Raw genomic sequence first — 18,522 nt, 5'->3', positions numbered from 1 at the left:
GCAGGCAAGTTCTTCTCCGTTTTAGCTGAGCACCTAAGCCAAAGGTCCTAAATTCCCTTGCAAAGCCATTTTTCCGCTCAGCGTGCTGGAATCAGCCTTTTCTGCATACGGCAGTAGTGGAACTGGTACAACAGCCTGGGGCAGCCTGTGTGCCCCAGGTGCAAGCTGCTCCACTGGGCAGAAATTACTTCTGCCAGGAAGTACGTGGGGCAGAGACTGGTCCATTCTCCTGCATCCAGCAGGCATGAGAAGAGGTGACAGACTCTCCCCACCCCAATACAATAATTGGGTACACGGAGACGCCATCAGTACAGCGTACCCTCCTGTTAACAGTTTATTTACGGCTGTATGGCTGTGCCAAGACACAAACGAATGCTCTTAATTTCAGGCTGCAGCACGAGGAAAACACCAGGCCAGACTCGCTTTCCAAGTGTTAACCATTTATAAATAAGTACATTTTTTTCATACGTACAGGTCATTGTACAGATTACAATCTGTATACAGTGGGGGGAAATGCATTCTTTTGAACTTTTCACATCTATCTCACAGTTCACATGTACAGACAAGAAAACTCTGCTCAAGCAAATACAGCAAAGGAAAAAAATCATTTTTCTTTCCTTATACATGAGGCTGAGGGCCTCAGCTGAGTGCAGGAGTTGCCTTCCCCCGAACAATATCACAACTGTGTCGTGTTCAATATATCAGTAGAGAGAACAGAACATGCATTGAGTAATATACTGTACAGAGAAAGTCCTTTACATCGGAATTATAGAAAAGCTAAAGGAAAATTAAGTGTCTTAAAGATCTTCCCAGCAAGTGTCTTGAAGGATGGCAAACAGTACTATTTATTTAGTACAAATCACCAGTGTGTGTATACTGTACATCTTTGTACTAACTCAAATCCTCTTGGAAGCGGCGAAGACGGAACAGAGACAAAAATGCTGTAATATTATGGAAAATAAAATGCTGGACAGACATGACATCACCACTGCTGGAGGCGACCACATTGGAATCTCTAGGTTATTGATGTATCGGCACAATGGACCTAGCACACAGCGTGGCTCCTAGTTTGTCTGGGATGGCAGGGCCCGACAAGGCATCCTGCAGCTAAAGTGACCTACCTCGATGGGCTTGAGGCTTTCCCACCCACCCGGAACACGATTGTGGCCAATCCCCATCTCCTTTGTGACTGACCAGGGAGTGTAAAAGGGCAGGGCCCAGCTCCGTTTCAGGCTGTTAACTAAGTGGCATGAGTGCAGCTGACAGGAGGGGGGACAGGGTAGCACATAAAGGATACAGTGTATTTATCCGGTGTCCAATCCCTTTAGAAGTGCTGATTGGGTTAGTTGGGTTTTCTCAGGGGTGTCTTATATACATCAGTAAAAGGTTCCAGTGTGATTCAGCTGTTGTCAGGCATTGCACACAAATGAATCTTGCTAAGTAAGTCAGCCCTTAGTGGTTTGTATTAGAAAAAGAAGTGTTTGACTGAATAAAAGTCCATCGATTATTCAAGTAATTCTGAAAAAGCAGATCAACCTTCACCATTGTGCTTCTGTCCACATGCATCCCCACCAAATTTCCTTTGAGCAACCAGAACTGAGTAAAGGCATTTTGCTATGGAGGTCTCTGCGACATGGTACAGTAGATACGGTAGCTCTTACCCTAAGCCCTTTTTGAAAGATCAGTAATCGTGGTAGATGAATTGTCTGGAATGTCCAAAGGAAAAAACTACATCAACCAAAGAGCTCGAAACAGATCAGCAAGGACCCACTTATGCAATGAAGGTTAAAAAAAAAATAGCAGGCACGCAGATGTGCTTGGTGCTATAAGTAAGGCGTATCTGGCACTTCGGTTTTATTTAGACTTCTTCTGGATAACCCTGACTATACAATAATCTTTGTATTAGGGCACTGAGATATTGGGATTTAGCAGCCACCCTGGCCAGGATTTACTTAATGCAAACGACGGCTTAGACATGTGCACAAAAACTTTTAAAGAAAGAAAATTCCAGGACCAGTATTCAAAGAAAACCACCCTACGTTACTGTGCACGTGATTCCAATTGTCTTGGTCAGCCAGCAACGGAGACAGTCTCATCTACAGAAGAGTACGTCTCTGCACCCAGTAACAGAAGGAAGAAGGGGGAAAGATCATGCTGCCCAACTCTATTCTCCCTCAGACATGGGTTCCAAGGGCCTCACTCCTTGAACCCGTCCCTCCCCTAAGCACTATTTTCACAGCCCTCCAGCACCGTCCCTAAACTGGCTCGTAGTGATCACTTTGGAGCTGCGCACACAGCTGGTGCCCTCTCTTCTGGAGCTGAGTCTTTCCAGCTGTGGAAGCAAATCCTCACAGCTGGGCTAGACATTCTAGCTCTACCATGGCATGTCCAGTGTGCAGTCAGAGTGACATCTAGTGGCTGGTTTGGTTACAACGAGTGTTTGTTTAGGAATACCGGACAGACTACACAGCCCAAGCAAAAAATTCTTGGGGTCTTGCATTAGGCATCAAGCAACTGTTTTACTTGGTGCCCCTGGAGAATCCTACTTCCACTAGGGATGGGCAGTTTCAAATTACAGAGCTCCTGCTGGGGTGCCAGTTGGGTGGGCGATGCTGGTAGTCTTAATTTATTCCAACAGGAGAAATGTACAGTATCTAAGTATATCTTACCACTCAATCCGGCAATCCTGACAGCCGCTGGGGATACGCTACACTGTCTTCAGCAGACAAGCTTACAAGATATGCATCTAAACTGAAGAAGTGAAGGGGCAGCAAGTGAAATTTCAGTCTTGTGCTGCTATTGAGTTGTCTTTAGATAGTGCGCTTTACAACCAAGACAAAATATGACAGCAAATACAAACTAATCTCCATTTCGTCCATGCCAGATACTAATCATGACTTTGAAGATAAATAAATCTTGGTTTTCAATTGAAAAGTGTGTTCCTTACCGATCCAGCAATTAACGTAACAAATATGCCTCAGGCGTCCTAAGAAAATTGCTGGGGAAGCGCTTTAAAAATCACGGCAAATATTTTTGTATTTAAAAATTACTCAATCTTTTGATGCTTATATACAACAGTTAGTTCTTGTGCTATAAATGTTATGATTCATTGCTTCATTTCTTTTTTCTTTTCTTTTTTTTTTGAAAAATACACTGAGACAAGAGCTGTTATGCTATTTTCTAATGAAGACACTACTCACGCTTAAATATCCAGTATTTATCATAGTAACAAATTCAAACAGTAAAGTGCACCCATTTAGAGAGAACAGATGGTAAACCATTAGTGCAAGAATCCTGTGAAAATGTAACACACGATATTGTGGAAAAAAACCCTGCACGCTACAGTATTTAAGCATCGTTTCATTTCTGTATTTGTGTTAAAGTGTGAGCTGTTTTTTTTCTCCTTAAAACATCTTCATAAACCCAAAGTTGTACATGTAAGTGCTTTTAGGGGACATTTCTAAAGTACAGTATTGGAATCACACGGCAGTGAATAGCAAAGCAAAGCACAGTCAGAGATATAACAATGGCGTTATCTTCTACAAGGATCTTTCAGTTTGGCTTCTCTTAACAATAAGATTGGAGGTGACTGGCTTATGGCAGCAGCATGTCTCACTTAACTGTATAAAAAAGGGATGAGGTGAAATTTGATTTCAGAAGAAACTACTGAAGCTAGAAAGCCATTCGTTTGTTCAGGAAACACGGGGCTTTGAACAAAAACATGATGTTATAAAAAAAAAACCATTAATGGACACAATTTAGCTAGCTCAGTGCACTGTAAGCAGATTCAAACAATCAGTTGCTCCTTATAAGGTAGAACACACTTAAAAAAAGAGGGAAACAATACTGGTCAGTATCCTTTTCACTGACAGAAATAGTGCATGCAGCTTCCTTTCCTCACAGCCCAGTCTAAATGTGTTGGGAAGGAGACACAGGTAACTGGGAAGGCTCCCAGTTTTATAACCTGCTTAGAGATCCCTGTAATAAAGCAAAGGGAGAAAATTCTGAGTTGCACCTTCTTGCCCCTTGGGGAAAAAAGCAAACCTCCAATACAAATATTGGTTTGGAGAAATATAAAACTGGCCCGCAAATATCTGAGTGGAAGAAACGGAATCCTCAAAGAACACAGATGAAAAGTACTTTTGTTTTTTGCCTCTGTCAGTGAGATACAAGCCTGACATGTCCCAAGGGCAGCCTCTCCCAGTTTGGTCTAAGCAAAATAAGTAGTGAAATTACAACAAACTGTACGGATCCACTTTACAGCTCTACACAAGTGAAAAGCTAATCAAAGCCAGGGTTTGCTAAGAGTTTTAGGGCCGGATCCTCAACTGGTTTAAAACATCGCAGCTGCGTTAAGGTCATAAGGGAATGACGCCAATTTACACTAGCCGAGGATCTGCCCTTAATTTGGTTCAATGAGTGTTTCCTTCTATGACTAGATTCATGTAGCCCTTTGGAAACAAACAGCGTTAACTCTTTTTTAGGACTAATTCCCTTTTTGTTTGAAGAGTTAACGTGAGATTCAGTATTGGGCAACAGGCACTGGTTTGCTTTAAAACAAGCTACAATATTAATGCTCTTCTCATCCACCTGGCTGTTTGCCCTCACTTATGAAAAGGCAGATTAAAAACATAACCACAATAAATGAAAAATATGCAAAGAAAGCTCCCGCTACACAAATAAAACTCCAGAAAATACTTTTAAATGGTTTTGGAAACAGCCCCTGCTTTTCACACCGACTCAACACTAGTTGCATCTCATTTTAAAAAAGAAAAAAAACCCGGAACAAAAAACCCCAGAACATTTTCCTGAAATAGATCACATAAATTAATTATAAATATCTCTCTCTTAACTACAGGTCCTTAAAGAGCAAACCATTGTCTCTAACATTTACAGGTCTGCAGCACAGCAACCGCTTCCCAAAATTCCAATAAGAAATCTTGCAGCTCTAAGAAACACACATTTTACTCATGACTCCCTTGGAGGAGTGCAGCCCCCTCACTACAGCACGCAGCTTCCGAAGAGTAGGTGCAAACACAAAGGAAATGGCATGGCAAGGCTGTGTTTTCAGAAGGACTTCACTAAAGTGACTCCTTGGACACTTTCTGGCTTGGAAACCTCCATGTCACGTTATGCATGATGATAAAAAGATTTAAGATTTCTTCCTCAGTTAAGGGTTTTCTATTCAAATTTTCCTTGTAAGCAAAATGAAAACCCATTAAATTGTCCTGGTGAAAGCGTGGTGTTGTGTGTGAGATGCAATCATCTGCTGGAGGCGTGAAGAAAAGGTTGTGGTTAATTCTGCTTATAAAATGCACAAGAGGCTTCTAGCCAATTCCTTTGGCTGATTAAAATTCACAAAAGGGGCAGAGTTTGATTTCTCTCTAAATATTTTTAAAATGCCTCAGAGTAAATCAATACTGTGGCATTTGGAACGTAGCAAAGCATCTTATGGTCCCACCCATTGTGACACGCTACGTTATTAAAAAACAACAAACAGATATAATTCGGATTAAAATGCTATTTAAACCAGATCAAGCAGGACAATTATTATGCATAGCTGCTTGTTATTAAAAGCAAATAAAGCCTCAGTTTGTGCAGATAACAAGCTCTTTGTGGGCAAGAGACAACTGGGAAGAGGAATGCGCTGGATGGCTAGGGGAATACTGGACAATTCAAATTTGGAAAAGGCTGCCAGTTTCCACTAAGAATTTTCATATGCATTTTACAAGAAATTAATTAGATTTGAAGGTGGCTGTCTCTTGCAAAGAGCTGGTTACCTCCCACTGCCTGGGTTAACCCACTCCATGTACTAACGTATCCTGTTTGACAGCTGAAACCTGTGCAGGAATTCAGTCTGAACTGGGCAAACAATGCTGGCTTGTTTGATGGCGGCTTCTCTGTCAGCTGGATAACAAAGGATTCTGAGCGCGTGCATGGCTGTCTGATCATCACACAGAAATTACTGGAGAAACTTGCTCATGTAGCTACCAAATAGAAATAATAGTAATAAAAAAAATATACACGTGGGACTCAAGCCTGGAAACGTGTGCTGAAAACATAAGGGTCTTACTCCAACAAGTGTCTTTTACACATTAGACTCCACAAACGGTCTCTTTGGTTTGATAGGGGATGTCTGCCCTTGTCTAGAGTCCCTGGAGAGCTGCCTGTACAGGTTGTCCTGGTAGGCCTGTGCAACAGGCAGTGTCCTAGCCACCTTAACATCTGGATATGAGGAGGCTTGGCTGACTCTCTCCAAAAGGTCTCCCCGGGACCCATTGGCTAGCATCCCATGGGGGCTGTAATAGTCTTCCTCTAGCAAATGGCCATTCTGTGCATTGTTGGTTTTGTTATAAAAGGCAATGTTGCTGATTGAAGAAGGTGGGCTAAACGATTCTGGCTGGGGGAGGTTTCCAGGAGATGTCGGACTAATAACAGTATCCACTGAAGAGACAGCCCAGGTCCGGGTCTGTTGGTGGAGATGGGGGTACTGCTGAGTCCGAGCTGTTTTATCTATAATTCCCATGAACGGCGTGGTCCTGGAACGGGCTGGCTCACTGGGGTAACTCCCCTGAGGTGGAGAGACTGGAGAAAGTTCATCACATGATCTGTCATAAGCTGGCTTGAGAGGGATCTCCATTTGCTGAATAGAAGCGGAAGGGCGGAAGGTGGGAGTCAGGTTGGAGGTGGATGAGATGCTATTGCTAGAAGGAGAGAATCTGAGGCCAACACTTTGAGAATGAAGCAGTGGTCTTGGAGTTGGTGGGTGAGGCTTTATTTCATTGGGATTGATGGTGATGGGCCTTCGGATTAAGTGGGACACATCAGGAGAACCAAGTTGGCTGGAGGGAAGGGAAGAACGTTCCAGATCAAGCTTTGAATGACAGACTGGATAATAGGAAGCAGACTGACTACGCCCAATCTGAGGGGTCTGACTGTATCTCATTCCACCCCTATATGCTGAGGAAGGCCTCTGTGGAAGATCTTCTTTAGTTAGCCCTCCATGCTGGCAGATAGCTCCTGCACTAAGGCTGGCTTGAACATGTTGCACTGGTCTACCATCAATTATTCCACTAATTGAACCTTGGTAAACCAACCTACTCTGACCAACTCCCATTTCCCCCGATGCAGACTGGTATTTGCTAGCCATAGAATGGGCAACTTGGCCGTAAGCACCAGTTGGAATCACAGTACTAGAATGCACTGCAGAGCTTGGCTGGTTGCTTCTTACAATCTGCGCCTTGGCAGGCTGTAGCCGGAGCCCTTGTTGTGGAACAACAACAGGAAGCTGGGGCATCTGGAAGGACCTCTGTGTCATTTTGGATAATGGTGACTTTGGTCTACCAGGGAGTTGGTTAACACTAGGTTCTTGCTGGTAACGTACCGGGGAGCCAGACTGGGACCTATAGACACTTATACTTTCTGTAGGAGGGCTGGCTCGATACTGAGGACCTCTACGGAGGGGTGAAGGTGGTGGACTTTGATATTCTTTTCCTTGACCTCCAACTGGAGGTGGACTGAAGCGGTAAGAGGAACCCTGGTGAGCAGGGGAAGTATGTGGCGGACTAGGTCTGTAATGAGAATTCTGATGCGTTGGAGACAGAGCAGGAGAGGTGGACTGGTACCCTTGTCTTGTTGGTGAACCCACAGAACTATTGGATCTGAAATCAAAAACTTGATGTGAACCAAGAGGCGAGCCAGAAATATAGGCTGAATCTCGGTGAGCAGGAGAAGGGGGTGGGCTCTGGATGACAGGGAGTCCTTGACTTGGCCTCGACTCTGTCTGTAAGCCAATAGAAACATTTTCTACATCCTGCTCAAGGTACTCCTCTTCAAAGAGATCTTGCACAGAGTACAGTTCTTCATGCTGGGCTTCAGGTTCAGGTTCCACGGATGGTGGCTGCTGCTGCTGCTGCTGCTGCTGTTGCATCTGTCTACATTCTTCCTCCACTCTCATCAGCAGCCGCTGGATCTCACGATTGTTCGGACACAGCTTGATGGCCTCGTTCAGATCCTCCAGGGCTGCTGAAAACTGCCTGCTTGACAAGGGGACAGACATGAGAATTGAAGTTACTCTGGATTTGAATGACGTTTTTATGGGATTCTATTGATCTTAAGCAGCTTGTCTGTTTTACTGAGGGAGAGGCTGCGATCTCTACAGCGGCTTTCTCGAGCTTTGCCTTACGTGCCTCCATTTGGTTATTTTACGCCAACCAAAGAAAAACATTGTTAGTCATTCTGGGGAGGAGGGAAAGACGTTACTGGGCTAGCACAACCCAGCACGTGGAGAGTATTTAACCCCGGGAGCTTTGTCAGCAGATTGTCCCCAGTTTATGGGAGGGGAAAATGAAGCACAGATGTTATGTAAGTGCCAGGTTCACCACTGGAGTAAGCAAGAGCAACTCTGTCCACGTTGACGGAGCTGCAGCTGCTCATGCCAGCGGCCCATTTAGCTTCTTCTGACTTGCCCAAGGCCATGTCCTGGCCTAGAACTCAGGGGTGCCCACAGTCAATGCGTAAGACAAGGCTGCCTCTCAGACTTTGCAGTGCATTGGGTTTGTCTCCTCGTGATGAAGGGAACAAGGAGGGAGAGGTCCCAACAGCTGCAAGCTCGCGAGGCCCCTGGGGAAGATGCTCTCTGTGACTGACACTGTAAAGGCTAGCCTAGGAGGAGTAAGGGGAGGGGGTGTTCGGGGGAGGTGGGTTGTCATTTACAGGGACACTGTTAACTTTTGAACAAAATTGAATCTATTTTAACACGATTGTGATCTGGCCGGTGAGCAGCCTCCAGATTCAACATGTGACTTTTTATAAAATGCTCCAGGTCACTGCTCCGTCAGAGAGAAAGAAAAACCCCCAATGCCTCCCAACACTAGTCAGCGCTTGGGTGAGACCCACTCCTGATCCGGGGAGAGCAGATAAGGGAACCAAGGCTACGTCTACACTGCAGAAATGCGTCGACATGAGATACGTCGACTTTCAGCGGTGGCTGATGTCCACACTGCTATCCGTGGGTCGGTGAGTGCGTCCTCACTAGGACCATTTCCACCGACCTCAGGGGCATCGTGGGGGGAGCTGAGAGACCCATCCGGGCTGCCCCTCCCCACTATGGATCCCAGTCAGGGCACAGGGACTTCCTTGCTCCCAGGCAGGAGCCAGCTGCTGCCCCCGCCCCGGCTTGCCTGGTCCCAGCTTGCAGCTGGAAGGCAGCTGCCCAAGCCCCAGCTACCAGCAGGGCTGGAGCTGCCTGGCTGCGAGCCTGGGCACAGGAGGCTGCAGCCCTGTTGGCACCCGGGATGCCGGCAAGCCCCGGGCAACTGCTGACCGGCTGCAAGCCCGCACGCGGCTTGCCCCAGCTGGGAGCCTGGGCTGGTAGCCAGGCAGCAGCTGCCCAGGACCCACAGCCAGAGCCCAGCAGCTTGTGGAGCCGGGCTCCAGCCCCTCCTCCCCAGTCAATTTCACTGCTCTCCCAGAGCAGTGAATTTGACAAGTATGACAGCCCCTCCTTTGCTCTAAGGAGACACAGTGTCTACACTGACACTGTCGCCCTACCTCTGCCGACAAAAGCCCTACGCCTTTTGTCAAGGTGGTTTTGTCGACAAATCAGGGCAGTTTTGTCAACAAAAGGGTGGTTGCAGTGTGTACACCAGGATTGTTTTGTCAACAAAAGGTGACTTTTGTCCACAAAACTCTCTAGTGTAGACCAGACCTACGCTGGCCTCAGTGGTGATGCTGGCGCCCAAACAAGGAAGTAACCAAAAAGAGCCATGCTGATGCCTGTTTCATTAGAGAGATGGGAAAGTAATGCTGCTTGTATGTAGGAAAGGACTAAATCATCTGGAAAAGGCATCTGAGGGGTTAAACTTCTGTAAAGATTTTGCAACCAATGGCAAAGGAAAACATTTAAGGAAAGCTACAAAATGTCCATATGGTTCAACTAGCAGGGCTTGTCTCTGGAAGAGAAGGTCATGGGTTCACTCCCACATCAAGACCTGAGCTCCCTGCAGTGCAGTGATAGCTAGGGGGGGTGCACAGTTAAAAGTGGTGTCTTTTGGATGAGAGGTTAAATTGCGGTGTCTCCTCGGCTCTGATGTTTACACAAATGGACATTAAATATCTCCAGCTAGTGATGAGGCTCTGCACTGCCATGCAGGCAAAACTGGCGTCTCACTCCACTGACTGAGCAGAGACCAGCGGTTGTGCAATGCCAGTGTGCTCAGCCTGGGAGGGAGGGATGCCTGCCAGTTCAGGAATGGCACTGAGAGTTCTGCAGGGAGTCACATCTTGTCTCCCTGGGCCTTCAAGGAGATTTAATGAGGGAATCCTCACGGCTGTGTCTGAAATGGAGAGAGATCCCAATGTCGCATCTCTCAACAGAACTTGTTCTAGTGCCCAGTATGGAGCATGAGCTATTGCTAAAAGCAAAATGGCTGGCATTTGCCCACAAAGTCACTGCACTACTAGTAGCCAAAATTTTGCCTTGAAGAAGTGTGTTTCAGGATAGACAGATTCACAGATTCCTAGGCCAGAAGGGACCATTGTGATAGTTTAGTCTGACCTCCTGCATAACACAGGCCACAGCAATTCTATGAATTAATCCTTGCTTCACGTCCAATAGCTGTGGTTGAACTCAAACATGTCCTTTAAAAATACATTCTGTCGTGATTTAAAGCTTTCCAGTGATGTAAGGTGTGGAGTATATGCCAACAAACTCAACTATGATGAGCGTCTCAAAAATTTCACATTAACATTAACAGGGATTACTAAATAAGGGAGGAGGTTGATTTGGGGGTCTTTTAGAGTCACCCTAATCAATGTTCCTTTGCAATTTGTTCTTACGGGGAGACTCGTGGTTTTGCATGGACAATTCCTACACCGCTGTGCCCAGACTTGCAGAGAACAGCCCCTCTCACTTCTCTCTCTCTCTCGCCTCACCTGCTGCTGCGTTTGGCCCTTGCTCTTGCATAGTAAGCTTCATAAGATTTCGGTTTCAGCTCCAGTGCTTTAGTGGCAAATTCCTCCGCCATTCCAAAATCCTGTCATTACAATAGGTGTGTAGATAAGTAATTGAATATATATATAGAGATATATATAAAAATATATACAGCTTGGGAAGAAAACAAAATTATATGGACAAAGTTTTTGCATGTAGAGTAGGAAAACCTGATGGAACTTTTAACATGGATCAGACATCATTGATAGCTAGAGCTACAACATGTCCAGAAGAGTCAAACCCGTTTCATAATATTAGACACTGAACGGCACCCACACTAACCCAATGTGAAATTTGCTCTCAGATTTCCTCCTTTCTCTACCTCTTGGATCCCAATCAACTGCAGGCAGCCCCTGTCCAGTAACCTATATCCTCCAGTAAACATCTGCTCTCACAGAGACGGGAAGGTAATCTCAGGAAGGATTTTCCGCAGTTGAAATCATTAGGAAACTCTTCCCCCACCTCCTCCACTCCCTTGGTGACTGTCTCTGACACACACACAAACACTAGGGATAGTGAATAAAACGTCTTCGGGAGGAAGGGGCTATTGGTGCCTGTATAGCTATGTGCAGCGATGTATAGGTACAACTGTAGGACCCATTCCAAAGGGCACTTTCTCTCACTTCCCTTTTTTCCTCTCCTGTACCCTCCCTTTAGGGACTATTTAGAAAACACTTATTGGGGGGGAGGGTGAAGGTGGTGGAATAGAATGTAGACTGGTTAAAATGCTCGTGTGTGGCATTGCTATGAATGGTACATTATCAGCTAAGGTGTAATTATTCCTGATTACCCTTCCCTTGACCTTGTCTTCCCTAGTGCCCATGTGTCTTGCCACAGAGCTCACTTCCCAGCGAGGTGGCTTTGGTACAGCACCCTATTGCCCACCATGTCTGGCAATGGCTTTGGGCTGTACGAGTAGGCCGTTCTAAGATACAGTATCTAATACCATTCTTTTTTGCTTAAAAAATCAGTAAGGCAAACTCCATTATGATACAAATGGAGTTTATTGGTGCAGACTGGCTGCAGTCACTAACAAGTGTAACTTGGAAAAGCTTTTGGCAACTTATATTCTGTGTTAATGTAAAGAAAAGGACTTCTGTGAACCACAGCTGTGTGGGAGTCTCCTGCTTGATCAACAGTACAACATTCCCAAGCAAGTACGTAGGGTCCGTATAACTTTTATTTTGACTGTATTTGGCTCAGCAATGCTAATTATAATGCACCAACCAGTCATTCAAACAGAAGTTAGGTCATTTGTATCTCAAGAAAACCATGTCTCCAGAACAGAAAGCCATTGAGGAAAGCTCACTTAATTTCAGTTCTATTTCCAGACACTTGCCTTCTTCCACTATCTTTTCTGTTTGATTTAAAATTGACTAACTGTTTCTTGAATATATCAAGGCTTCTTATTAAGCAGATTTCTGCTCCCAAATACACAAAAAAATTGTCAGAGTGGATCTGCAGGGACTGATTTTAGTTGGCACCTGCAGGTCCAGTCGCTCAGATACCTAAGTCACTTATCTGAGGATGCAATCTATGATTTAGATATCCATGTGAGCTAAAGTATGGGTGCAATTCTATGCCCCTGCAATTTTGTGCCAAAAAAAGAAAAGAAACAAAAAAAAGGAGGAAGCTTTAAGGCTTGGCTGAAAATTTGGCCCTTAAAGTGCAGGCTTAGCAGAAAGTTGGCTTGTTTAAAGATGAGCTTAACATTTTAGTAGTGTTCTCTGATTGTTGTGTTGTTTGCTAGCCAGCATTAAGATTACTACACACGTCACCTTCTGTCTCCTTCAACAGCTTAAAGTAATGAAGGCATCCCAAAGTCCCCTCCCTTACAATATCATCTTGGCCAGCCCTGGGTCTGCTGAAGACTCACTTCTCAAGTCTATGGAGACTGGTCAGGTTGTGGAGATGTGATGCTCTCAGAATCTAGAGAAGGGGAGAGGTGGCATGTGTCTCTTTGGAAGGAAGAGAGAGACTGCAGAAGGTTATTCCTGTGTGCAGCTAATTTAGAGCAGGGGGAAGAACAGGGATATGGCGTTTTGGGAGGAAGGAGGGAGTCATTGCCCTGGGGAAGTGAGAGCTCTCTAAGCATATGCTCCTTGATTTCAAATTAACTGGTATTCAAATGATCACACTGACTGTCTCCTCCCCTCACCACTGCCCTGGATATCAGAAAAACACTATCCCCCGCCACCCCCAAATTCATATTGTCATCAAAAGGGAGTAATAAAAAATTCAGAAAGCTCTAAACAGGGAAATGAATTTTTAATCATTTGAAATGAATATTAAATTATTACTTTACTTCTTCCGAATTGTAAAAGTCAGTGCTCTGTGAAGGACAACCAGGTTACAAAGAGGAGAGATTTCAGAGGCCTTAGCAGAACTATGGGAGAGACACACTCTGTTATGCGCAGGCAGGAAGCTGGCAGCTTGCTCTAAAGGGACTTGAAGAGTGTGTAGAACTTACGTTCATTTTCCTTCGACATCGGGAGAGGTTGAGGAGGAGTGACACCTTCAGCTCACGGAAGGTTTTCAGGTCTTCTCCAAACCCTTCTCTGGGGAATTTCTTCAAAGCGTACTGGTAGCGCTGTGCAGCTTCTTTCACTTTACCTTTCTAATAGAAGGGTAACATGTCAAAATATACCACTTGGTTGACTTAAGAGCGGCAGCAGCTGAAAAGCACCCATTAATCAGCTGCAAAGTCTGTACGCGCAAGGTAACATCGCTTAGCTCCTGATCTCCTTTTCAGGAAGAGCAGCCATAAGATGTGATCAAAGGACCAATTTCTGAAATGGAGATGCATCCTGCCAGAACAGCTCTACCAGTGCACAAGGAGCTCTCAAGAAAATAGAGCAGGAACTTGGTAGCAACAGGAATCTATTTTCTAGCTAAATTTGTTTCCTTGAGTTTGGCTTCCACTGCCCTGTCTACAGCAACAGTCTTGGGTGTGCTCCTTCAGTCCTGCAGCACAATACAGAAATATTAACCACACCGCTTTACGAAAGCATTATGGACAGTTTCTTTAGAAATTCTGCTTCTCCACTGCTAGAAGTTTGCTTTAAAGCAAACTTCTCCTTGCCCTCCCTGCTCCTATTTTTTATATAGACGGCAACCGTATCTATTTCTGAATTTCTTGGTATAAGCAAACAGGCTCCCTCTTTTAAACACTCCCTGGAACTGTTGGAATTTAGGCATATTTTGTAGGTGAAGTGCTGTGCTCTCTGTGGGAAATGCAAGGCCAGATTAACCCATCACTGGGTTTAGGCAAACATACACCTCTGGGCCCTCAGCTTCTAATACCAACAAGAAATTGACTACACTACGCTGACACCACAGTACGTTGACATAATTCAACTCAAATGGCAGGGGATGTAGAAATAAGTTCCCATAGTAATATTAACTCACCCATATTGCGCACTGAGCCAAGTCCTTAGCTCAACTCTCAGCCAGGCTCATCTGACACATAGGGTCACAGCATCTGTGCCATTCAGCTTTGGATCGACCATCCCTCCGTCATGATGAAAGATGGCTAGGCCAAACCCAAGTGGTGCTGTGACCCTGTGCATGGAGGAGGTCCATTTTGGCCCTCCCCCCAGATTGGGCCCTACGCACATGCCTAATTTGTTTATACATTAATCCATCCCTGGGGAAGTGATAAGTGCTTTAGAAATATCACAGAGAGTTCAGTTAGGATTACTTCACCCACTACTGTAATGCAGCCATCTCTGGCACATAACATGGCAGCCACTGTCTGGCAGCAATATTACAAAGCATAACTGTTGTGGAAGGAGGGGAGTTGAAGGAGGTCACTTTACAGATGTCATATACTGGCACTGTCATTTCCAACACTGATGTAACAAATGGTTAATGCTGCAAGCCTAATTATCAGCACGCTAATGAAGCTAAATGTTTTTAGAGCAGATTCCATAAGTTGCAGGGCTAGAAGGTTGAAAGTTGTAGATAATCAGACTGACGGTTGCCCTTTCTTCTCGCACAGCTGGAAAAGTGCACAGCACATAGATACGGTATCATTCCTCAAAAGGATCCAGTTAAATCTCTTCTATGCTGGGTATCTGTTTCCCTCCCCATGTGATGTGCTGCCCTGCAAGCTACGTCAGGCACCCAGGCTGGAGTGAACAATTATGCATATCCACCTTTTCCTGGGCAAATGGCAGCACTGAAAGCTGGTCTATTGCTGGACTGAGACTTCCTATGTGACCTCATGGAAATGAGGCGCAGTCAAAGAGGATGGCCTTTGGCCTTAGTGTGTGCTGGCTCACAGGTGATGGAGGCTCATTTCCTCTCACTCCAGGCAAGACTGTGACATCTGCGCCTCTGCCCTGCCACTGGGGGCAGTGTGGAGCTGCTGTGCCTCAGGCAGGTCCGATGTCTTCTGGGCTGCTCCATGCGCAACTGGGGAGCAATCCGTTTCACCCTTTAGAAAGGAGCAGCTTGCTCCTCTATGCCAGTGCGTGAGGGGGACAAGACTGTAATCCCACCTCATTCCCAACTGCTTTTAGGCACACTGCTTCTCTCGAGGAGGATACGTAGTCTTCGCACTCCCTAGAGATTGAGCAGCCCCAGGACTGCCATGGGGGGAGGCCCATGAACAGACACGCCTGGGACGAGGGAAGTTTCTTGCATACCCCTTCCTTCCGCCCTGAGTTAGCCTCCATGGGCAGGCAGAGGTTGAGAGGGCCGTGGAAGCAGCCATTCAATCCCCATGAATGAGTGTTCTGTGCTGCTCCGCAGCAAACCAGAAAGGAATGAGATCTACTGGCCAGACCTTCTCAGCTTGAAGGATGGGAGCTGTTCCCTTTGGTTGAGGGGGAATTTTGCAGCTGCAAATACGAAGCGTTAAAATTCTTTAGACTCAAGTTCCTGAGTTGTGTCACATATCTCTGGCAGATGATTTCAGTGATGGTGCTAGCTTTGCATATTTCCTACTTCACTCTGAGACGCGCTATGAATCATCGTTGTACTTACACCTTTTTTGTATGGGTAAATCTCCAGGTATTGAGTCCAGCTAAAAATAAATGCACAGCAATGGGCCTCTTTTACTGTAATGGTGAAATGCCAGCCTAATGCTAATGACAGTCTAAAAGCCATATCCTGAGAATTTGCTTTCTTTACATGGACATTTTTTCTTTATGTTTTCCTATGACACTTGTATTGTCTTGTCTCCTTGTTGTACATCAATGACCCTACTATGTAGCAATGACGACAGTGCTATAAAATCCCTGTAAAACGCTTGGGTTCTGGAGTTGTCAAGGCAGAAAACCAATGAAGTCTCACTTTGAATCCAAAAAATGCAGACATGTTTTTGTTTTGTTTCAGCCCTGTTCAAATTTAGCATCAGAAGAAGGTAAAACTGTTTTGCAGTGTACGAAATCCAGTAAGCATTCTTTTTGATGAAAGGTTCACTATATCTTGGCTTGGATTAAGGGGGCAAGTATTGTCTCGCAAACTGACACCTGAAGAACATGACATCACTGAAAGTAAATCTATAGATCCCTCATTACCATTCCTTTGAAAAATCTCTGCTCTCCCTCTCACCTTATAGAACATGTCCCCCTCTTCCATCAGCTTGCTCAAAAGGATGATCATGATGTCTGGTTTGGAGGTGGCCATCGCCCACGTTGCTGGACCTGTAGTGTACAGGATGCATGATGGGTAAAAAACTCATACAATGCAAGGGTGGTAGGAAGCTAGGTGGAAAAAATATCCTGGGGTAGGAATTTCTGCTGGAGAGAACAACTTGGCATGGTTAAGGAGCAGGCTGCTCCAAATTAAAGGGCTGGCAGTCCATCTTGCATTTCTTAAATTAAAACCATCTTCAACACAATGTCTTTCATTTGTATTCATTTAAAATATAACCAAGTCTTTGAATGATCACAAGAGGGCAGTATATGTTGTAGAATGAGCTTTGGGGAAAATGGTTTGGTTTAAAAAATATGTTTAAAGAGGAAATCAAAGTGGTTACATAAAAAAGCACATCTAAGTAAGTATATATAAAATTAACAGAGGAAATCCATAATTCAGCCACCTAGATACTATGACTAGGTTTTGATTTAAAACTTCATACGATGTGAAACACTAAAGAATAGAAAACTCAATAAGCTGGAGAATATAACAACAAAAAGCTACTATCTTTTAGGCACAGCCCATGCTGAAAGCAGTTCATTCTAAGATCTTGTTCCCACCCTGACTCCACACAGGCAGAGACCTGCACCAGTGCAATGTCTCACTGACTTCAGTGAGTGCAGGGATCCACCCATACAGAGTCAATTGATGGCTCAAGGCCTAATACAGCTAGGGAGCAGCGGTAAAAATTTTAGCAGAGTTCATTAGTCTGGGTGAAGAATGTGTCAACCACATTTAAAAGTGGATCCAATGTGTTTTTCAAGATTAGTTTTTGAGTTCAAGTTATTCTCTGCAACAGTCATTAAAATATTTTAAGGTGAGGTAAATTAAAAGATTAAGGGTAGAGAGGAAGGCATGCAGGCTAAATCAAACAGGAGAAAGCAAAGCTGACACAGCCATCAGATCAAGCCTGATGCTGACAGCGATGAAATATACCTCGAGGGCGACTCGGTAACGTCTGACAACCTTCAAAGAAAGGAGAAAACAAAAAGTTGTAGGAGGGGGGAAAAATGGATGAAGGTGAAAAAAAACAAAAAAACAAAGAAAGGAAAAAGCAGCAGTGAGAGGCAGGCAGCAAAGAAGCCAATGCACCAGCAAAATCCCCTCAAAGGACAAGGTAACGTGAGCAGCTGTGCGGAGCAGCGCAGTTAACGCTAGAATCTGAAAGCATACACAGAGCAAGTGAAAGCAGCAGCTCACAGCAATGCATGAATACAGTACTGACTGTAGAACTGGACTAGTAAAGACAGAAAAGCATTACCACAGAAAAGGCCTCGCCATAGAAATAGTTGCTTATTGGTTAAGTTTGCTAAGTATGGTAGCAAAAATCACTGTTTAATACACAGAACATGACAGTCCGAACTCACGTGCTGCACTCTGGGTAGGAAGTAGCAGCTCTGCGTTAACATTCACATCAATGTTACATTTACATTGTAAGAAGCCAGACCCGCTACTCAGACGTCCTGCTTTAGCAAACAGCTGAAAGAGGGTTTTCCCCATTTTCCTACCTATCTTCGCTCCTTTTTTCAGAAGAGTGACCACGACAGAAGTGTTGCGGCACCCCACTGCCCTATCGAGCGGGCGCATCCCACTGTAGTCAACATGCTCGATCATGGCACCATGGTCCACCAGAAACTGAACCTGCAATAATGAACGCCACAGTTACCGCTGCCCTATGCAAGACCAGCGAGGCATAATTCTGTGCAATGTGTATGGAGCTACGTTCTGTTGTGTTCTGGTTCTTATCTTGTGCTCATCACTACAGTGTCTGAGACAAAGGTAGTCTTGTGTTGCTCTAGCCTGCACAAGTGAACGGGAGCTTGGAGGTCTGGGTGCTATGTGAATGCAGACAGTGGCTCCTGGTTAGCAGTAAGATGTGTGAG

At 45.0% G+C, this 18,522-nt stretch overlaps 1 protein-coding gene across 10 annotated transcripts in view; it reads right to left on the bottom strand.

Moving 5' to 3' along the window:
* Positions 1-423: 423 nt before the first annotated feature.
* Positions 424-18,522, bottom strand: part of TANC2 (tetratricopeptide repeat, ankyrin repeat and coiled-coil containing 2) — a 492,680-nt gene continuing 474,581 nt past the window's right edge. For 6 of the 10 annotated variants that reach the window (XM_067540988.1, XM_067540993.1, XM_067540992.1 and 3 more), the window contains 5 exons: positions 18,148-18,280; positions 16,553-16,644; positions 13,464-13,610; positions 10,936-11,036; positions 424-8,039 (listed from right to left, as the gene is read on the bottom strand). In XM_067540988.1, coding sequence (XP_067397089.1) covers positions 6,089-8,039; positions 10,936-11,036; positions 13,464-13,610; positions 16,553-16,644; positions 18,148-18,280 — 2,424 coding nt within the window. In that variant the 3' untranslated portion in view covers positions 424-6,088. Of the gene's footprint in view, positions 8,040-10,935; positions 11,037-13,463; positions 13,611-16,552; positions 16,645-17,575; positions 17,606-18,147; positions 18,281-18,522 lie in introns of all 10 variants that reach the window. The other 4 variants (XM_067540990.1, XM_067540986.1, XM_067540987.1 and 1 more) reach the window with 3 other exon arrangements.

The sequence above is a fragment of the Emydura macquarii genome, unplaced genomic scaffold (genome assembly GCF_026122565.2).
Source record: "Emydura macquarii macquarii isolate MOO-44397 ecotype Brisbane River unplaced genomic scaffold, CSIRO-AGI_Emac_v2 contig_629, whole genome shotgun sequence".
In the NCBI taxonomy this organism is placed as follows: domain Eukaryota; kingdom Metazoa; phylum Chordata; order Testudines; family Chelidae; genus Emydura; species Emydura macquarii.
Note: the sequence above shows the minus strand (reverse complement) of the source record. Positions and strands in the feature narration are given on the sequence as shown.